This window comes from Heloderma suspectum, chromosome 1 (genome assembly GCF_057233095.1).
Source record: "Heloderma suspectum isolate Gila_16-S chromosome 1, 16-S_ref, whole genome shotgun sequence".
Lineage (NCBI taxonomy): Eukaryota > Metazoa > Chordata > Lepidosauria > Squamata > Helodermatidae > Heloderma > Heloderma suspectum.
In genome coordinates this window covers 125767067-125787935 of record NC_139458.1, presented here as the reverse complement: position 1 = coordinate 125787935, position 20869 = coordinate 125767067, and the positions used below count along the sequence as shown (strand labels likewise).

At 43.6% G+C, this 20869-nt stretch overlaps 1 protein-coding gene across 2 annotated transcripts in view; it reads left to right on the top strand.

Moving 5' to 3' along the window:
• BRSK2 (BR serine/threonine kinase 2) overlaps positions 1-20869 on the top strand; it is a 602546-nt gene that overhangs the window by 495709 nt on the left and 85968 nt on the right. For both annotated transcript variants that reach the window (XM_084828558.1, XM_084828549.1), the window contains exons 6-7: positions 15008-15041; positions 17168-17236. In XM_084828558.1, coding sequence (XP_084684684.1) covers positions 15008-15041; positions 17168-17236 — 103 coding nt within the window. The remainder of the gene's footprint in view (positions 1-15007; positions 15042-17167; positions 17237-20869) is intronic.

Sequence of the window (20869 nt, the reverse complement as noted above, 5' to 3'; positions counted from 1 at the left end):
GAGAGAGAGAGAGAGAGAGGAACACATGCAAAGATTTGTAATTTGTATTACTGGTATTTAACTTGCTTCTCAAAGCTGCAAGCCCAATTGGTTGGAATTGAGCCTGTGAAAGGGCAGAGCAAGGAGGATTTCTGGGACCCATATTTCTAGGATGTCTTTGCCTCATACATACTAAAACATTCATCCAGCAGAAATAAATCTCCCCCACATCCCTGTTTTCTTTCTTTCTTTCTTTCTTTCTTTCTTTCTTTTTTTCAACAATATGCCAGCTAGGCATATAACAATATGCCCAGCCTCGCCCCTATCCGGATAGGGATAAGCAGGCTTCAGTAGTCTATGTTCTCATAACCTTCAGGTTAGATTACTACAATGTGCTTTGTGTGGGGCAGCCTTTGAAGATGGTTTAGAACCAACAGCTTGTGCAAACTGCGGTGGCCAGACTGATAGCAGGGACCAGAAGGTCTGGCATATAACACTGAGTCTGGCCCACTTGCTCTGCCTGCCTGTATGTTTCCAAGCCCAATTCAAGGTGATGGATTTGACCTATGAAGCCTTCCATGGCTTGGGACCGCAATACCGGATAGAGCCCCACTCCTGGTATGAATGTCCGCATGCACTACAATTAACATCTGAGGGCCTCCTTCCAGGGAGGGTTGAAAGATGTCAGCAAGGGAGAGGGCCTTCTTGGTGCTGGCCCCCTGATTGTGAAATGCTCTCCTCCGTGATTATCATATTTGTGTTAAGTATTTTATTATTTATTACATTTCTATAGTGCCGCATAGCCAAAGCCCCCTGGTCAGTTCACAAAATAGAGTTAAACCCATAAAGTATAAAAACATAGCACAAAAGCCTTTTTTAAAAAAATAAATCCAAGTAGAACAGAACCAAAAACAGAACCAAAGTAAAACCAGCAGCAGTGCTAAGATCTAAAATGCATGAACACAGTGTTTAAAAACCTAAGAGCTAAAAAGACTTGGAGAATAAAAATGTCTTCACCTGGCACCAAAAAGTCTGCAACGCAAGTGCCAGGTGAGTGGGTTCTTAGTAAACTTACAGCAATACGAAGTGGTCCAAGGGCTTTTAAACTATTTTCTTCTTTATTTTCTTTAATTTCCATTAAGGTAAAAGCCTCTCTGAGAGGCTAGAAAGTGTAGCCCCTCCTGCCATGCGCTTTCAGAACAGGGCCCGAAATAGGGAGGGCATTTAGTAGCCATCCACCTCACTTCACTTGGTGGGGGCACCTAGACAAGAGCCTCCAAGAAAGTAGAGGCTTCCTTGGGCTCAAAGTCTCCCTCAAGGGACATGTACATTGGAAACATTGCAGAGATGTTAACTCCTCAGTGTTAATCTAAGCCCCCCTCAGTGCATTACTGTTATGTCAGAGTCTTAATCTTTATATCACCCTTTTCTTCTATCCAAAGACTCCTTCAGGTTAGTGGACCCATATAGATTAGTAAGTTCAATAACATGGCAGTGAGTGGTGGGTGGGGATAAACTCATTGTGACTCGGTTTGCATGTCATGATAAGCCGTCGTGTTAACCCGGCGGGCCTTGAGACATGCACTGGCTGCCATTTTGAATATGAAAGCCACAGCGGGGGCACACGATAACCAGGATTATCCGTGGACCGTTTAACCTTCAAAGAACTCATGACACCTGTGTTCGCATGACACAAGAAGCTGCAGCAGACCTCCACTGTGGCTTCCATATTCAAAATGGCAGCCGGCGCACATCTCAAAGCCCCGCAGGTTAATTAACCCATGGTGGCTTATCGTGACGTGTGAACTGGCCCTGTATGCTACTGTTGTTTGGGACTTTACTTACTCTGTAAGTCATTTTACTTACTCTGTGTCTTCTGTTACATTGGTCTCATCTTTCACCATTAATGTTTTGGTGATAAAAACAATGCTTCTGAAACCTAGTAGAAGGTTCTAGACCATCATTTGGGAATCCCTACTGTAAGGACATAGCTAGCAGCAAAATCTTAGATGATGTGATCAATAACTACAACATTTATCCCCCAAGCCACATTTCAAGTCAGATCAACAATAGCAGGGGTGGGTGACAGGTGCCCTGCATGTGTTCCCCGCCACCCCCACCCCCATGTAGCCTGTGCTGTCAGACTTGGCAGCCTTGGAAAAAACTTGTTTTTAAAACCAAAAATGGCACTTTTAGAACTATGGAACATTGAAAGGGTCAAGTGTATCTTGCAAACAAGCTAAATTTAACCAATTTAGCACGACTGAGCACTACGGAGTGGTTTGCCACTGATTTTCAGTGACAAACTGGCCATTAAAAAAAAGATTTGGGGGTGTCCCATGGATGGGGGGGGCAGAATGGCCTCTAAACCCCCCATACTTTCCCACTCCTGAACTATAGGCTAGTAGAGATGACCCCCCATTTCATTTTGTGGCTTCTGTTCTATTCATACCCTTACACCTTTTTTCGTATGGAAACATCTATGCAGTTCTATTGAAACATTCTATTTCCCCTTCTTTAAAAAAAATCAGTTTCCAATTTTAGATTCAACTGTAGGATCGTTCAGGTTCCTAGGGAATGACACAGCAGGTAATATAGCAGATGGCAGACAGCCCTGCCTAGAATCCCAGAGGGCAGCGAATGTGCTGTCCATGGGCAGTGCTGGAATTCAAACCTTGGTGCCTGAAGCAGAACAAACCCCATGTTGCTGCCTTAAAATGCACTAATAAAGCAATCAATGGAATGGAAGAGACGTGTGTATAATGAACAGAACACAGCAACTCTGCAATCCCCTGCTTTGCAGATACATTTTAAGCGCAATCACTAGACCTCCATGTGCGCTATTACACCACTTCATTAATTCTCCTGGCATGTGGCCCAGCATGGCTGATACTGGTGCTTTGTGATGTGTCTGTTAAGAATGGAGGAAGGAAGACGCAATGTCATGCCATACAGTTGAAAAAGCGTGTGTGTGGAGGGGAGACTACCGTCAGCATCAGAGTTTTGACCCACTTTCTCTTGGGGCTCTTACTAAACCAGCATCAGAGCTTTTCACGGCAAGTTTCACCTGTGCTTGGTCCTCAGCGTGGAGCCAGCACTTTGAGCCATTCTTTAAAAAGTAAATCACGAATGAGCCATTGAATCTTAACAAGTGCTGTGCTTGGAAGTTGATTTCTAGCATTTTTTTTTTAAAATCTGTGTCGGAGAACAGGATGAAACTTAGTGCATGCCATTGATGGCTACAAAAGGAGTCTCCAGTTAACTTTCACTGGTGAACTGTAGGGATCAAGTGGTGTTTGATACTGCAGCGAACCAGATACTCTGTACTGGTGTAGTGTGAAAGTTCAAGTGTTCAGTTAAGACTGTTCTATACAGATCAAGCCTGCCAGTCCTAGCATCCACTTATAGAAGGCTGCATTAGGTCATCCACCTCTGGTTGGCTTCATGTGGCCTTGAACATTGCCTTTATGCATCTGCTCATTCCCCCACCCCACTCTTAAATTCTATCTCTCTGTTTTAGTATTTGCTGGGAATTACTCATTAGATCAGCACAGATTGTTTGCTCTAGCCCTGATGGATACAGATAAAAACATCCCTGGAGGAAATGATAAAAAGTGCAGGCTTGATTGTTTTTATATTTCTTGGAGAACAATGAATAGGGAAAGGGGGGAGGGGGAGGAGACTGTTTCATTGACATAATTTGTCACTGACTGACTGCACATCAACCCTTATTTTAATAAATTCCCCATTACTGGAACCCTCTATTGCTCACATCTTCATATGGAGGGAGGCACAGTTTTAGACGTGTGTAGGCACACACATGCATGCCATAGAGCCGGTGGGGAGCAGGGGAGGAAGTACTTTGTATTTCAGGTTGTTGGGGAGGATGGCAATCCCAACAGCTCTGCTTACTGTAGAGATTGCATAGCCAAACAAGTTTTGTGCTGGAATGCTGGTCTCTGAAGCACAGGGTAATTCGGCAAGTCTTTGCATTTCTCCAAGAGCCAGGGAGGCCCACAAGCAAACAACAGAGAGTGGATGCAACAGGGGAGCTGGCACACTGCAGCTTTTATTAGTTCAGATTTCTTCATTCTCTCACTTGCCTTTACCTTCCAGGCAAAGAAAATTCAAGGCAATTAAATGCTGAGAAGGCTCTCTCATCTGTCTTAGAGCCACTTCTCCCCTGCATGATACTTTTACGATATTGTAGATTGTTAGTCATAGCCCCCAAATGCTTGGCTGTCATCAAGGGGAAAGTCAGTATGGCTTTGTTATGAAAGCTGGAGCAAAGGAACTTCCTCCTCTTCTGCTACAGACTCAGTTTTGACCTGAGTTTAGCTTCACTAGAACTCCTGCTGCAATAATGGGCTTTCCTTTCTCTCATTCCCTGCTTTCCTCAGGTACATAGACCCAAAGCCTCTTTGAAGCAGAGACCATTATGTATCAGGTTCCAAGATAGCATCAGGGAGTTTATACTGAATATTACCTAACTAAGACTGGTTTGAAGCTGGTTTGACTGTCAAATCCCAGAAATTAGAGAGATCCTTAACCTTTCACATAACTACAGTTCACGGGTCATGAGAACCCTGGCAGTTAAACAGACTTGAAATGGTTACATGTATACGGTAGACCTGCCTTAAGAATAGCTTTGATTTCCTTGTAGTAGCTGTTCCCCTGCATTTCCCAGATAGCCAGGGTAATGGGGATTCACTTATTTATATAGTTTGCTGTGCGGCTTTGGCTATGACATGCATCATTCTCTTTGTCTCACATACACAGACACATATATACATACCGTTACCACATGTTCTTGATCACATATGTATGTAAAGACAAATCCATACATGTTTGAATAACAGCATGGGAATATTACAATCTTTTGTAGTGGTGCATTGTACACACAGTAGATTGTACACTTAGCTAGACACAGTGGGGAAATTAGTTCAGGAACACCAACGAAGTTTAAGATTAAAGCATACAAGTTCACCATCTCTAGCACTGGACCATCAGACTGTTCCTTTATGATTCCCAGTAACAGTGATAGAACAAGAGAAGACAGAGGTGGGGAGTTATGGTTTGCCAAATAAGGGGAGAGGAAGGCAGCTAAGGTAATGGGGAGGCAGGGTGGGGGAGGCCTAGGCACAATGGGGCACGCTTGCATTTCACTGGCACAGGGTCAGGCATGGGAGGGGCAGAACAGATAGGTTTTGAATAATATCAGGAGAAATAAAGAGAAATAAAGTTAGAGCAGGCATATTTACCTGATTTAGTGGAAGGGGAAAGCAAAGGGCTTCACTTCCTTGTTGGTTCAATCACTTGGAAATTCACTTAGGACACTGGCTACCCTGGCTTTTACAGGCTTCTGATTATTAATGCACAATGGGGTAGACACTTAGTATGAGAGACTCTAGTAAGTACCATGGTCTTTGTTCCCATAGAACAGGGGTGGGAAACTTGCGGCCTTCCAGATGTTTTGGCCTACAACTCCCATGATCCCTCACCCTTGGAAGCCAGGGAGGCATTTATTGAGAGTTCCCATTGTTTGAATACTTGCATAAGGGCAGCTCCTATTAATTCAATTAGAGTAAAGGACATGCCATTCATCAACTTTCAGTACAGTAGGTGCTAGTAGCCTGACATTATCATCAGGAACTTTTTGCTCCTAGCTGCCCTATGCAGCCTTCTGGAATAATAAAACGTAATAGAAATGGTGCTAAGATGATGGCAACAAATACTCCTATAAAAGCCATCATGGCTGAATCTCTCACTTACAATACATAAATGGAGATAGTTGCCTTTCAAAGCTCAAGTCCTTGCCAGATGATGGGCTCCTTGTGGCTGCCCTTCTAGAAGGAAAGAGGTTTTTCCAGGGGATGTGAGATCCTGAAGCAGCATGGGAAGGGTCTTGCCAGAAGTATCTTGTGCAATCATATACCAAATATCTCCTAGCCTCGTTTGTGTAGGAGAACATCCCAGGCGTTGCACCCCTTGTTAATGGATGGAAGGGAAGCTATTTCCCTTTCAGTCACTATAATTACTTGGGGCAGTAGTGGCAACCTATAAAAGGAAAGACAGAATACTTGTAGAGGCAGTTGTCGAAAATTTGAGCTTTTATTGCTTCCTTGTTATGTGTGTCACTCTCCTGGAAATTAATTCCCCCCTCCCATTTTATGTATGTATGTATGTATTTTGCACATTACAAATTCTTCCTGTCTCTTATCACAGCTTAGAAAAATTTAGTCCCTGATATGCAGGAATTGCTGCAGGCAGCTAGGCTGATTGAGAAACAAGCTGCAGAATTAAGTCTCCATGCTGCCTCACTCAAAATCCCTCTGCTCAAAATGAGCGGTAACTATGGTGAAGTTGACACATCTGTGTGGTTTGCCTTCACCTCCAACCGAAATCTCTGAAGAGGCAGTCTGTACAAAAACTGATGTAGTGGATGAGAGGTCCTTAACTAACTATTTCTATGCAGCATCATTTTACATCAGTGCCTCTGTAGGGAATCCTTACTCTGATCCAGAAAGCTACGTGTATGTGGGAGGAATGACAGTGACTAATTTCCAACTTTATTCTGATACAGGTGACAGTGGTAGTGAATTGCACTGATAAGGGTGTGTCTGAACCAGCTGTTTTTTCCTTGGGATATACAGCGAACAGCCAGTACAGCCCACACCTCATTCCAAGAGAGGTCCCTGACCAGGTCTCTACTTCTGGGTTTTGTTGCAGGGGAGGCTCCACCTCATTAAAGAGGCACTGACTTCCCCACAGTATTCCTCATAATGTTCAGCTAAATATCCCAAGGAATGTTGCTGCCACTTGATAAAGCAACCTGAAAAGCTTATTCATGTCATTCTTCTGCTATTCTTTTTGTGTTTGGATCTTAACCACTGATTGAGCAGGAAATGAGTGTATTGGGAGAAGATGGGACAAAGGAATCCAGAAAGAAATACAAAATAGAGCATTGGTGTGAGCACAGCCTATGTTACATAATAGGAAAAGGAACCAATCATTGCCTTAACATTGCAGCATTTGCACAACTGACCCTGTAGGTGTTTCCCAGTAACCCTCTGCATACCCACAGATCCTTTTGTTCTATAAAATTAAGGATCTTACAATCAGGTATGTTTAAGTTACCTAGGGAGTAATTGTATGGCCCCTAGACAGAGTCTGGGGGGCCATAGGATAGTTAGGATTCCTGCATCTGAGGTCGGAGTCAGGGCTCCAGCCTTGGAGCCAGGAATCCAGATTTCCTTTCCCCACCAGCGTGGAGAGAACCATGCTGGCTTCCTCTCTGAGATTGCAAAGGCGACCTCAGAGAAGACAGAAAGCGGGTGTGCTGGTGGGCAGGGAGGGGACTGGAGAGCCCAGCTCATGCCATATCCCCAGGCCTCCCTGTCCTCCTTCCCTCCCATTCTGCAGAACCCCAGCTAGATGGGCAAAAAAGCCCATCTAGCCAAATTACAGAGCAGGAGGAGTATGGAGGCGAAAATTGCCTCCACCACTCCTGCCTCTCTGCATTGGATGGCCAAAAGCCACTGATTTCAGAGGCTTACGGCCATCCCGATAGGATTGTGCCCTAAAATTACTTGGGCTAGCACTGGCAACCTATGAAAGGGAAGATAGAATATTTGTAGAGGCAGTTGTTGAGAGTTTGAGCTTTTACTGCTCGCTTGTGTTACTCTCCTGGAAATTAACACACACACTCCGCTCCCTTGAGTACAACCGGAGGGTGTGCTTCAAAATTATATTTCATATACATTCACAACCATTACACATGTTGAGAAACAAATGCTGTGGCTATGAAGTAAGTGCAATTAGTAGTTATGGCTTGTGCCCATACATCTGGATATGTAGCAATGCTATCTATTTCCTTGAACTATTTGAGATGTGTTGTTAAATGCCAAATGAAAGAACAGAGGAACAGTTTTTTGCAGATAACAATGTAGCAGCAATTAACGTTATTTGCTCCACATAAAACAGCCACTTCACCAAGTCTGTAGGTCCAGTGGATAATTGTCACCTAATGAGTGACTACTATGGTTATTTTTAAGCTGTCCCCCTGTCCTTCCTCATCCTTAATCATGTCCCATGACAACTTAGAGCAGGCAGGGTATTTGGCTTTTGGGAAGTCATGGGGGTAGGATATGAGACACTGCAGTTCCAGAGCTTTTTAGGAATACTAGGTGCTTCTCTAAAAGTATATGTTTAGAGCAGATGTTGACAATGCAGAGATGAAAGGCAGGGGATTTGTGGAGATCCTTGTTTTGTGGGAAAAACACACTATACAGTATAGCAGTGGTTTCTCATAACTTCACAAGTAATGGAAGGAGTTGAGTTATTGGTGGTGGGGTGGATGGGTCTGAATTTCTGGAAACGGTCTTTGTCTCTGCCTGAAGATATGCATTAGGAATTTGAGATAATAGCTAACCTCATTAGAGGATTCCTATCCCTGGTTCCTGCAGCATTGAACACTGGTTCACACATGAGGAAGGCATGTCTTGCAGCCAGGCATTAGTGTCATGGAAGTGCTGTCCATGTGAATTGATGCCTCTGCCCAGTTGGCCTATAAGCAGGCACCCTGATTCTTCTTATGATAGCAACACTTTTCCAAACAACCCACATCATGGTAATCATTGCAGCCATATGTAAATCTTCCACCTAGGAATTCTGGTTCACCATATAAGCTTGGTGGCTCCTTGCACTTCTGAGGTGTTCACACAATAATTTGTGAACCAGATCTGAAATGCATGGTCCCCTATTGGGAGAACTGCATATATGTTCCAGTTCAGCCTCGTGTCTTTAAAGCGCTGCTGCTGCTATGCAAATGGGGCCTGGGAGAGCATAATTTGCAGCAGAGAAGCTTTAGACAGCAGCAAGGTACTTAATCCTTCCCCTGCTTGCCAGTTTCCCTCTGCCATGCCCCCCTGCCAGCTACATTCCAGATCTGTGTCTTGCATGTAGTTCTGTCCTGGGAGTGACAGAATGAGACTGCACTGCCAATTAATTATGCTTCATGCTCAAGTCAAGTCCTGCAGAATGGCATCTTTGGAGTCCCATTGATGTCTAAAGAGTTTGCAACTCAAGGAAGCAATCTCCCCTCTCAAAGAAGCGTTCCTAATCCTCATGCCTCTTCCAGTGTACCACAGCAGAGGCCACTGGCAAAAAGTGCTGCTTGATCTTGCTGAGTGATATTGTTATTGAAGACGCCATGCAGATTGAAGCGTTACTGCCTGGAGATGTAGCAGAAAAGACAAGGAGACAGCCTAGGGGTAAGAGGCTGGGAGAAAGTTGCACACACATTGAATAATTAGTGATAAGAGCCAAAGAAATATTCATGACTTTGTGGAAAGATAAACAGATTTCTGATTAAATTTGGATTTTCTTTTCTAAGGCAGTCAAAGTTGTTTGGTGATTGGCAGTGTGGAAATGAGTTTTCCATGCATCCTGGCTGGCCTGAGGATCCCATTTAGAGCTGTTAGCCAAGATAAATCTGGAGATATACAGTTGCTTTGAACTGGCAGGAAATTTAGAGTCGATATGCCAAGAGCTCATGCTGCTGTCACAGCAGTTGAGGTGCAGCTGTTGAGTGGTGAGGCTAGCCTGCATTCTCTTCCTATTGCTCTCTTACCCCGTTTCATCCATATAAAATATTAGCCACAGCACTTACCTTTTCTTCTTCTGTTTTGGTATCTTGAGCCAGTAAGTGAAAAACTCAAATCCCTACTTTGTTTAACACCATTTAGATGATTTTTAAAATATCACCTGGAAGATCAAAGGACCGACCTCACAGTCCAGTGGGGACAATTCTTGAGATGGGGGGAATCTGCTCACGATACCATTCCAGTTTGGTGGAGCTGAGGCCAAGCAAAGATGATGCTGTGTAATGTGCCAAAAGAAAGAAGCAATACAGGAGAACACTTGGGGGGAATCTTCATGACAACGGAATGAGAAACACGTTGGAGTATTATCCGGATTGTCATGGAATTGGCTTTGGTCTGTCAGGGACACATGAAGCAAGAAAAGCCGAGTGCACTGTACCTTAAAAACCCACTTTTCATGGGTCACACAGCGCTTGAAAGCAACATACTTCTGGGTTGGGTGGGGGGAGTAGAACTGAATGTCATCAACCTAGCAGGTGCTGCTCAACCAGTAACAGAGGCTTGTTTCCCGTCCCTGTCAAGGCTCCCCCCAGCTACCATGTTATTATCCCTGACAGCATCTGAAGGCTCCCCATGAGAGCACCCCACCTACACATTTTTGCCCCATAACGGTAGGGGTGGACGAAAGTCACTTACCTTTTCTTGCAGCTTGTTCGCGGTGGGGGGGAGCGCTTCGCTGCTCCCCCCGCGAAGTTCAGGCCGGGAGGGGAGGCTTCCCGCCTCGCCCGGCCGAAATTCAGGCCGGGGGGGGAGGCTTCCCGCCTCGCCCGGCCGAAATTCAGGCCGGGGAGGAGGCTTGCCGCCTCACCCGGCCGCGAACGCGAAAGTAAAAAAAACAAAAAAAACAACGCCTCCTGATAGGCTACGTGACGATTCACGTAGCCTATCACGGCTAGATCTGCAAAGTCAGCCGTGATAGGCTACGTCAGTCGTCACGTAGCCTATCACGGGTGACTTAAAAAAAAAAAAAAGCGCGTACGCGAATGGCGGCCCCCATAAGAAGCCGCCATTCGCGTTCCTTATTTAGTTGCTGTAGTCTACGTAAATGTTTACGTAGACTACGGCGAAAATAAGGGCAACGCAAATAGCGTTGCCCTTATTTTCGCCGTAGTCTACGTAAACATTTACGTAGACTACAGAGACCAAATAAGGAACGGGAATGGCGGCTCCCTATGGGGGCCGCCATTATCCGTACACACTTTTTTTTTTTTTTTTTAAGTCACCCGTGATAGGCTACGTGACGATTCACGTAGCCTATCACGGCTGACTTTGCAAATCTAGCCGTGATAGGCTACGTGAATCGTCACGTGGCCTATCAGGGGACGTTTTTGTTTTTTTTTCTTTTATTGTAATGGCGACGGCGGCAGCCGGTCGAAAGACTGGCTGCCGCTCCCGCCCTGCTCGAACACCTGACGAACCGCCAGCCAGACCCGCCGCCGGGAGGGACATTCAGGGAAGGTAAGTCCCGTCCCGGGGGGGGTGGGTGGGGGGCGGGGGGGTGCGGAGGATTTCTCCCCGAAACTTGTTCGGGGGGCCGAACACGTTGGCGCTCGGCCCCCCAAAGTTTCGGGGAGAAATTCTCCGCCATCCCTACGATTCCGGCCAACAGTCAGGGAGTTAGAGCTCCCACCACCTTCCTCCTTTTCGAGGGAGTAAATACAGCGATATAGCTGCTTCACCCATTCTCAGTCTGAAGCCTCTGCTGCTTGCTTCCCTCTCCCCCTTGAGGATCTGTAGCATCTTTTTCCCATGTTTTGAAGACATGCTGTTTCAAGTACAAGCTATCTAACAAGAGGAGGCGGCCAGAGGAATGGCAGCCTGTAGCCCCAGTATTTTGCTGGACTGAGCGATGCAGTGAAAACTAAAGAATGCAGGAGAGGGAGGAGAGGAGGTAGCCAGCAGAGGCAATAGCAGCAGTGCTAGCAGAGGAAGGCAACTCCAGCTAGCCCTTTCTCTCTGTGCAGAGAAGCAGCGAAGTAATACAAGAATCAGAGAAGTGCATAATAACGGCTCTCAACAGGAATGGTTTGGGAAATGGAGGCTAGTTATTCCCACTGGCGAAAAGGAAGTACAACATGATTTTGAAGGCATGGAAGAGTGCTCTAGTGCTTTGATGAGTTGGAAAGGCAAATTAGTTACTCTAGTTACCTAGGTTACTGAGGTCACAGCCAGCTGAAAGACACACCCCTAAGAACAGCCGATCATAGCAAATTTAAAGCGGAGGGGTGGGCACACAGCATCTGAATCACAGGGGAGCCAAATTAAAGGGGGGAAATGGAGTAAAAGTTCTCTGCAAAAATGCAGTTTCCCCACAGGTAAACTCTGGGGTGGCTTCAGACTGGCCATGATGTCATGTTCCACAAAGGACCTCCAAACAGTCCTAATCTACAGCAAATCACCCATGAAGACAGGCCCATGGATACAATAATGTCTGCTTGATGTGGAAGATACATTTACAGGATCTCTGTCTCCCATAGTTTTGTTTTTTTTTTAATCAAAGGAGCTGGCGGGGGGGGGGGGAATGGGACAAATTTGAATTGGAGTTGCAGCCCTGATGGAGGGGTTTTCAAAACCCTTTCCTCCATTCCGTTTTCTTGATTCTGTTTGCTATCCCCCAAAGCTCACATTTCTCTCACAGGAGTAAAATATACGGGTACCATACTCCCCTTCTGCAATGCTGCAACCCCAATCAAAATATCTCTTTTCCCCACCCTCTCCCTACACAGACACAACTTGGGTGCTTTTGTTTTAAAAAGTGGGAGATTCTATTCATGGATGTCCAAAGGCATTTCCAGTTTGGCCTGGTGTCTTACTGCAGTTGGATGGATCAAGGTTAATATAAAGCAGTAATTTGTAAAGGACTATATTTTGGCTTCATGTGGCTCAACATTCCCTAATTCTGTGCTTGGCCAGCCTTGGCCCACAGTACACAAGTTCATCCATTCATGGATGTGAAACATTTGTGTCTTCCACGTAAGTTTGCTATCCACACATATTTATGTCTGCATAATTAATTTAACTTGCAGGAAATAAGAAGATCAAATAATGTGCATGTGTTTGTGCCATTAGTATGAAAGGCAACCCTTCCTTTGGGACATTTCATCCATATTAGTGTTAAGAAGAGGCACATGCACAATATACCAGTAGCATCCCAGTGAATTAATGCAAAGATGTGGCATAGGAATATAGACATAATTATAGGAAGCTGACACTGTATAATTATTTTTTCCCATAAGAATATATGCACAATAAGCACTTCCTGGTAATCTGCCATGTGATGGTAGAAGATAGTGTTGTTTGAGATCTGCATACATTATTAGAACTGTTTGGGTCCCTCTTGCTTTGTCAGGCTGCTTCTAATGAAGGCTATAAAGCAAATGGCTGCTGCTATATAATTTCTAGGATGCTAAATTATTATGTGGCAGGTTGGAACGAATAATTGATTTCAGGGAACTGTTTCTCAATTAGTTGCTAGGCAGGGAGCACAGCAGCAGACCGTGGTCTGAGCACATGTTGTGTTGGTGGGGGTTACTGCAGTTGTCCATTTTTTTCATCAATGCTTTAATGGGCCACATGTAGAAATCATGGAGCTGAAGATGATGTTTAATGATGACTACACAATACAGTTCAGGAGCACAATTTGGGATTGTTTAAGGGACACGTTCTCCAACTTCCTCCCTGGTTAAGGAAAAAATATCTTTTTAAGCTTCTCTGAAAGTAAGGCGCATAAAGGGAATAGCCTGATTAATACATAAGATAGTGGCATAATTGCTTCTATTTCAGTCAGGCACATGGCACAAGATGCAGATAAACAGGCAAGGAGATAACAGGTAGACTGATGGCAAGCAAGACTAAGACCATTAGTTTTCTGGCCTGGTCCTGATGAAAAACGTGATAGCTTCCCTCAGCAACAAGTTGTCCAGACTGAGGGAAGGAAGCAGATCCCCCAGGGCTAGGGATGTATGGACTGTGTAAAATCCATTCTGCCTGTGTTTCACAGACTGTCAGTCACCTTTCATCCCATCGCCTGCCCATCAATGGAATCAGAGATTTTGTTCCTGAATTTGCGAAAATGTTCATTTGTGCAAATTCACACATGCAAAAATGTGCAAATTCCCCCAAAGCATGTTTTCACACTTTAGCCTATGGGGAAGTGCACATTTTTGGCCGGTTTTTAAAAATTGTGCATATTTTTCTGTGACTAAACCTGCACAAAATTCAGGAAAGTTGAGAAGCCGTTCTGCAAGTCCATGGAATCTGCCCAACAGGGGGAAAGCCGGTCTGCTGCAGAATCCGCAGGTCAGATTCATGAAAATCCAAACTCATTTGGTTCCGTTGCAGATTTCTCCAAATCCCTACCCAGGGTCAGGAATTTTTCTGGGCTGTTGTACAAATTCCCCAAGTTCTCTTCCAGCCAGTAGCCCTGTGAAGAAAGAAGCAAGTGTTTGATATGTGGGGCTTCTGGTCCAAGTGCCACAATGCCTGATAGAATCTTCTCAAGCCATAATATTTTGAATGGAGGCACTTGATGAATTTGTTGATGATGATATTAGGGACATGTCAATTTAGAAGTGGTCCTAGCTGCTTCAGCTAAAATTAGGGCTGATTTTAGTAGCAGAAATGTAGTCTGTTGTCATATTAGTGAGGTATAATGACATTTGGTTGAAGAGTGACCTGTATTTTAGCTAGTGAGCTGGCTAGATAGATAATTTTGCCTGTGGGTTTTATTTTATTGTGTTTTATTATATTTTTAATATTGTTGTGCCAAAAGCTTATGTAATAAACATACATTATTTCAATCATTCATTCATATTCAGCTGAGTGACTAACTATCAGGTGTTATATCATGTCTGTTTAAGAGGTTCCATGAAAACTTTTCTGTTCTCTCAGCCTTTTAAAAAAATCTTTCAGAGGAGTTCTAGCTCCTGCCGAAGGCTGGCCAAGTGCGGTTAGGATGGGGCAAAAGTGCTTCTCCACCAGCAGGTTAGCATGTCCACTGCGCAGGCAATCCACTATGCCTGCAGAAAGCTCCATGGGCACAGGGGGTGTCTTGCTGGCGGTAGGGGCCTAAACAGTTAATTTTTCCCCAGTGGCTGAATGGGAGGGAAAAGAAGAAGAAGAAGAAGAAGAAGAAGAAGAAGAAGAAGGGTGCTGGAGGAAAGCCACTGTGAGCTGACAGGGCTCTGGATGTTTTAGATCTCTCCCCTCACCACACCGAATTTAGGATTGCTCTACCCAGGTGGCTGGATGAACACTGGGATTTCCCCTGATATTCCACTGGTAGAACTGGCTCTGAAAGACCATACACATAATAAATACAGATAACGAGGGGTTTTGCACTCACTGGATCATGTTTTGTTTTTCAGGTCACCACATTATGCCTGCCCAGAAGTAATCCGGGTAAGTGAGCTTGAAATCACAACATCCTTATAGAAAACAAACACAAACAAACAAATACATACTCCTTTGTAGTATTAGGTGACTTTGAATCATCTTCAGCTACATTGCAAGAGGCATGACATTTCCCACATTCGGTCTCTCAATAATGCAAAGGGTTTAGAAAATTTCAGAATGAAAGGACGCTCACAATAGCACCCTAACAAACCCTAACAACAAAGCAATGACTGTTGGGTTTTACTTCATTTATTTTCCCTTTCAAACTCATTCATGTCTTTTGGGATCCCCTTTTAACTTCATCACTGCCTCCATCTAAGAAAGATGGAACATGGCTTCCTGTGCTGCCCTTGGTATGCCACTGGACACCAAGAGGTGCAATAACCTCCTTCCCTACACTTGCAGCCCCTGGTGTCCTGGTAAATGAAAGGGCAGTATATTAAACATGCAGTCTCTGGGGACAATTGTGAAATTAAGTTCCATAAAATCAATAGCAGGGAACTGACGGCTGATGTTAAGATCTGACAAATAATGACTAATTCCGAGCCCCATAAAGAACCAACTAGGAGAGATACAGCTTCTTGATATCCTAAAGGCATCTCTGACATTTCAGATTTTGTGCTGATTCTTTAGTCTTTTTCTCACCTATGCCATTACAGTACATTGCCCCTGTCATCCTCCAGATCATAGATAGGGTCATACAATGCTTCTTAATTAGAGTTTTCCGGACATTTTTCCTTATGTCATGGAGGTACCTTTAAAAACAACAGGCTAATGAATTGCAAATACTAGTTCCCTTCTTTTACACTTTTTATTTTCTTCTTTCCCTTGATGTTTATCATTGTAGTTTATGTGCCCATTCTGAGGGATTGACACAGTATTAACTAGATCCGTTTTGTCCCCTCTCCCTTCAATGGGAAGGATCCAATGGTGTGCTACTGCTATTGACATTACGGTAGTGGAAACCAGTTCTTGCGCAACATTGATAGCACTTGCTAGCACAACGTGTCTCCCAGGGAATCTGTTGTGCTAGCAAGTGCTATTGATGAAGTACAAGTGTTGGTTTCCACTAGTGCAATGTCATTAGAGGTAGTATACCATGGGATCCTTCCCAGTGCATGCACAGTGCACTCCACAGGATCCAGGTCTTTCTCACGAATGGGTGGTGTATGCATAACTTCCTATCTCCATACAGCCTTCCTTCTCACCTAGATGTAAATTACTGGAGCTCACAGAAGGGGAGGTGGCCGAAGTACTCTGTGGGTAGGCACTATGCCTGCAGTAGCTTGGGTAGTACCATATGCCCAAGATTGGACTATTATAATTTGGTTTATGGGGCCTGCCCTTGACATTGGTTCAGAAGCTACAGCTAGTGGATAATTCAGCAGCTAGGTTGCTCAGTGCAGCTTCCTACCATGTATGACTCCATTGCTGAAAGCTCTGCGCTGGGTGCCAGGTAGCTACTGGTCTATGATAAAGCTGTTAATAAGGCCCTAAACAGCTCAGGACCGGATTATCTAAGAGAATGCCTTCTCCTATAGACCGCTCAAGTCTTTACATTCTGAGGAGAAGGCCTTGATTATCATACCACAGCCTAGTGATGTTCACTTGGTTGTGGTGCAGGGGAGGCCCTTCTCCATTGTGGCACCACTACATGAAATGATCTCCCCATTGAGATCAGACAGCCTCTTAGCACTGAGTGTTTCCCCCGACAACTGAAAACAAGTTTGTGTCCTGGGCACCTTCCTAACTGCTAGCATTGCCAGCTACCCATGTTTGTTTTAATGAGATATTTTACTGTTTTATTACTGTGTTATTATTTTATTGATTGGTTTTATTTTATTTTGTTATGATTTTATTTTGCGAACTGCTTTGGGATTTTTTTAAAAAAATGAAAAGCATTATATAAATGTTCTAAAATGAATAAATGTAGATGTAATTTATGTATCCTATACTTTATTTTATGTGTAGATAAATGTTTTGTGTAATATTTGGGATCTGTGTAATACATTGTTTATGTATTTAGCGGGAAAAGAACTTTCTCATTGTTCCCTCCCATTGAATTCAAAGACACGAGAATATGTTATTTCTCTAACAACCTTTGGTTAAACCTCCAAATTCCAACTTAACAGGGAGAAAAATATGATGGGAGAAAAGCAGACGTCTGGAGCTGTGGAGTCATTTTATTTGCATTGTTAGTGGTGAGTCATCATCCCCTCTTCATGTTATTTTAACAAAATTTGCTATGTTTTTTTACATTTGGACTTTGACATCACCTACATGTTTGTTGAATTCATTCTCTCTCTCTTTCTTTCCCCCATATGTCCCAAATGCAACTTATCCGCATCATTCCCATAATGGTAATGTGTGACAAATTTTCCAACTTCTCTAAAATGCCCAAATGCAACTGAAAGAGTAAAAAAGAATCTCTCTCATAGAACTTTTACAATATTAATGATTTCTAATTTTTTCAAGCTTTCAGTTCTGCAAAAAGAACACAACCCATTCACATGCTGATAATATGGCACCAGTCTTGGGGTTATGAACACATGGGGCATTGGTCTAGGACAGCCTTCCCAGCTAGGTGCCTTCCAGATGTTTTGAACTTCAGTCCCCTCCATCCCTGACCATTGGTCATGTTGGCTGGGACTCATGGAGTTATAGTCCAAAACGTTTGAAGGATACCAGGTTGGGGAAGGTTGGTCTAGGAGTATATGTAATTTTGTGATCAGTTATATGATACAGTGGCATGCAGAATATCAACAGACTTGTTCCACTCTACTGAATCACCATTTCAATGGTGTTAATTAGAAATGTGGAGGAAGGACTCACCCATGCATTTTAGGGTCCCAGATGTCAGCACTGAAATAGGCCATGTAAGATATTGTTGAATTCATGATGGCCATATTCACCTGTGTGTGTGTGTGTGTGTGTGTGTGTGTGTCTGTCATAGGCAGGAAAATATATCAGCATCTAAATGAGTACCAAAACATAGATTATCATACCAGAAGGATTATAACACTGTATTAATAATCTAAGGATACCTCTGATTGATAAACCATCAAAACTGTAAGTATTCAGCACCTTCTCATGCCCTAGTTCTGGGGTCCTCAATGTGATGCCTGTGGGCCACTGTGCCCAGCCGGCTATTTTTTCCCTATGCAAGTGAATGGAGCAATTTCTCCATTCACTTAAATAAGGGGGGGGGGGAATCTGCCAAGGCTTCTCCTCCTCCCCCATATAGTCATTTTTTTTGGCAGGGCAACACCCACCCACCCTGGTTCAAGTGAATAGAGCAATTTTTTCATTCACTCGAGGGGAGGTAAGCTGCCCTGCTGAAAAATGGCTGGGGGAGAAATCCCACCCTCCACTTAGGACCCTGTTGCCCCAAGGCTTCCACCGCTCCAGCTGTTTTTTCTACCAGTGCAGCTTCCCCTTCTCCCCCCTCATGCAAATGAATGGAGAAATTGCTCAATTTACTTGCAGAGGAAGAAAAAAGCTCTCTCTCTCTCTCTCTTTATTTAATTTATTTATTGCATTTATATCCCGCCTTTTTTCCTCTTGCAAGGAACCCAAGGTGGCTTACATTATCCTCCTCTCCGTTTTATCCTCTCTGTTTACCTCTCTTTCACGATCTCATTTTCTCTCTCGTTTCCCCTTTCCCACCTCTCTGTTTTCACTCTCCCTCTCTCCCGTTTCTCTGTTTTTTTCTGTTCTGACAGGTTTCCCCTTATGACCTGGACCCCTTGAGCAACTCCTTAAGGATCTGTTGCCTCCTTAATTGTTCCACCTTCCTTCTTTTACCTTCCCCTTTCCAGTAATGTGGGGTTTAGGGTGTAAGCATCGGGTGATCAACGCTCTACACAAAGGGTTTAACCATAACAGCTTACTAGTAAACTAAAGCAAGCAAATTACAACTAAAGGTATTTACACACTGGAGCTGAGTGATACAAAAGGCCTTAAATGAAAAAAACAAAATTGCAAAACACAAGTTCCTTTACCTTAGCTTTACTTAGACTCCTCTAGGCTGCTTCTTCCTGCTTCCTCTTCAGGCTCTCTCACCAACTCTGCTGTTACTGGTTCTCTTGCTGTCTTTATATATCCTCCTCCCTCAAAACCAAAAGTACTGTTTCAAACCTGAAGAAATGAAACTTAACTGGAGAAATTAAACTACTCCTCTCAGGGGTGCCCCCTCCCAACAAAAAAAACTCAGGCCTGAGCTTTTTCTTTTTCTTGCCTCTGTAGGCCTCAAACCATCACACCCTCTCTCTCATTTTCTGTGTCCACCTCCTCTGTTTTCCATCTGTCTGTGTGTACACTGCACATGCATGTGTTCCCCCTCTCCCTTTTCCCTTTTTTTGTTTCTGTTTCTATCCCCTCTGTTTTTTTTCCTCTTTCTCTCCGTGAGTGTGTTTTCTCTCTGTTTCCCCACTTTATTTTCCTTCTATCTGTTTCCCTCTGTCTTTATGGTACGCACTCTCTCTCTCTCTGTTTCTCTCCCTATGTCTATGTTTTCTGTGTGTGTGTGAGTGAAAGAGTGAGGAAACAGAAAGAGAGTGTGCTCCCAACATCTTGAGACTGGCCACACCACTAAGACAGCCATGTTGTGACTAACCACATCCCTCATAGCAGCCATTTTGTGGCTGCATAAAATGCAAAATGTGCCCATAGGCCTAAAAAGGTCGGGACCCCTACCCTAGCTATACCTTGTGCATTGTATCAATGTTGACACTTGAATGTGGTCATATCAGATTTCATACCAAAGATCTTGGTAATATCTATTAATTTACATTTTGAGTATAGGCTGAAATTACATAATTTAGTCAGATGTAACTTGTCAGGCATAAAATTAAAACTGTTAACAAATAATGCATGTCTTTGTACCTCCCCGTTATCTAAACATAAGTACAGAAACAAACCCCCAAACACACACGCACACGTACACAACCAGCCCAATTTCAATGAAATAATTGTTGGATAACACTCCAAATTTGACATTTTTTTCTCAACTTCCTTCTATTGTGTTTCATAAGATATTAAAGGCAAAGATAAGGGACAGATTAGAGATATTCTTTGATGCTGACTAGGTTCTGAGAAAGCCATTTATTCATCCAGTGTGTTTTTACCTTCATTTTCACTAGCTGAGAAACACAAATTCATTGTGGACTCAGTTCTGCTTAAAAACTGTATCAGCTAATAAGACAGCAATCCAGCTAAAGGGTTGGAATCAGGAGCTGATGGAAACATGGTCCCTGAGCTGAATATTCTGAATAAAGACACTAGAATGCCTTTTATTTTTATTGTTAAGCATGAACGCAGGTCATATTATGGTCAGTTGCAGTTCCTTTTGGCCATTTGACATTTTCTAAGGTGAAAAATTATCTGATGCTAAACAACAGCGTTTTAGTATTTGGTGTAAATATGTCCAGAGGAGATTAGAACCAAAGAGCAGATAAGCATGTCTGCTGTTAAGTGTTTGCCCAGGAGGACTGCCAGCAGATCAAAGCTTTTTGACTACACCTAATAGCTCAGTTGAATTTAAGTGGATCTTTGTATCTATGGATAATTTTCTTGAAAATCATTCATGCTATGTTCTGTTCCTCAATAGCTAATTACAATTCAAAATAATAAACTTAAGTTCAACCAGGATTTATTTTCCATGCTGGAAAAGCTGAAGAGATCTACTGCTTTGTGATGATGACAAATTGTTTTCTACCCCAATCTCTGTTTGGGAAATAATCTTCTTACTACAGGGGTTCGCAACACAGTGCCCACAGGCTCCATGGTACCCATGGGCGGATTTCCCCCCCCCCCCTTATTTAAGTGAATGGAGA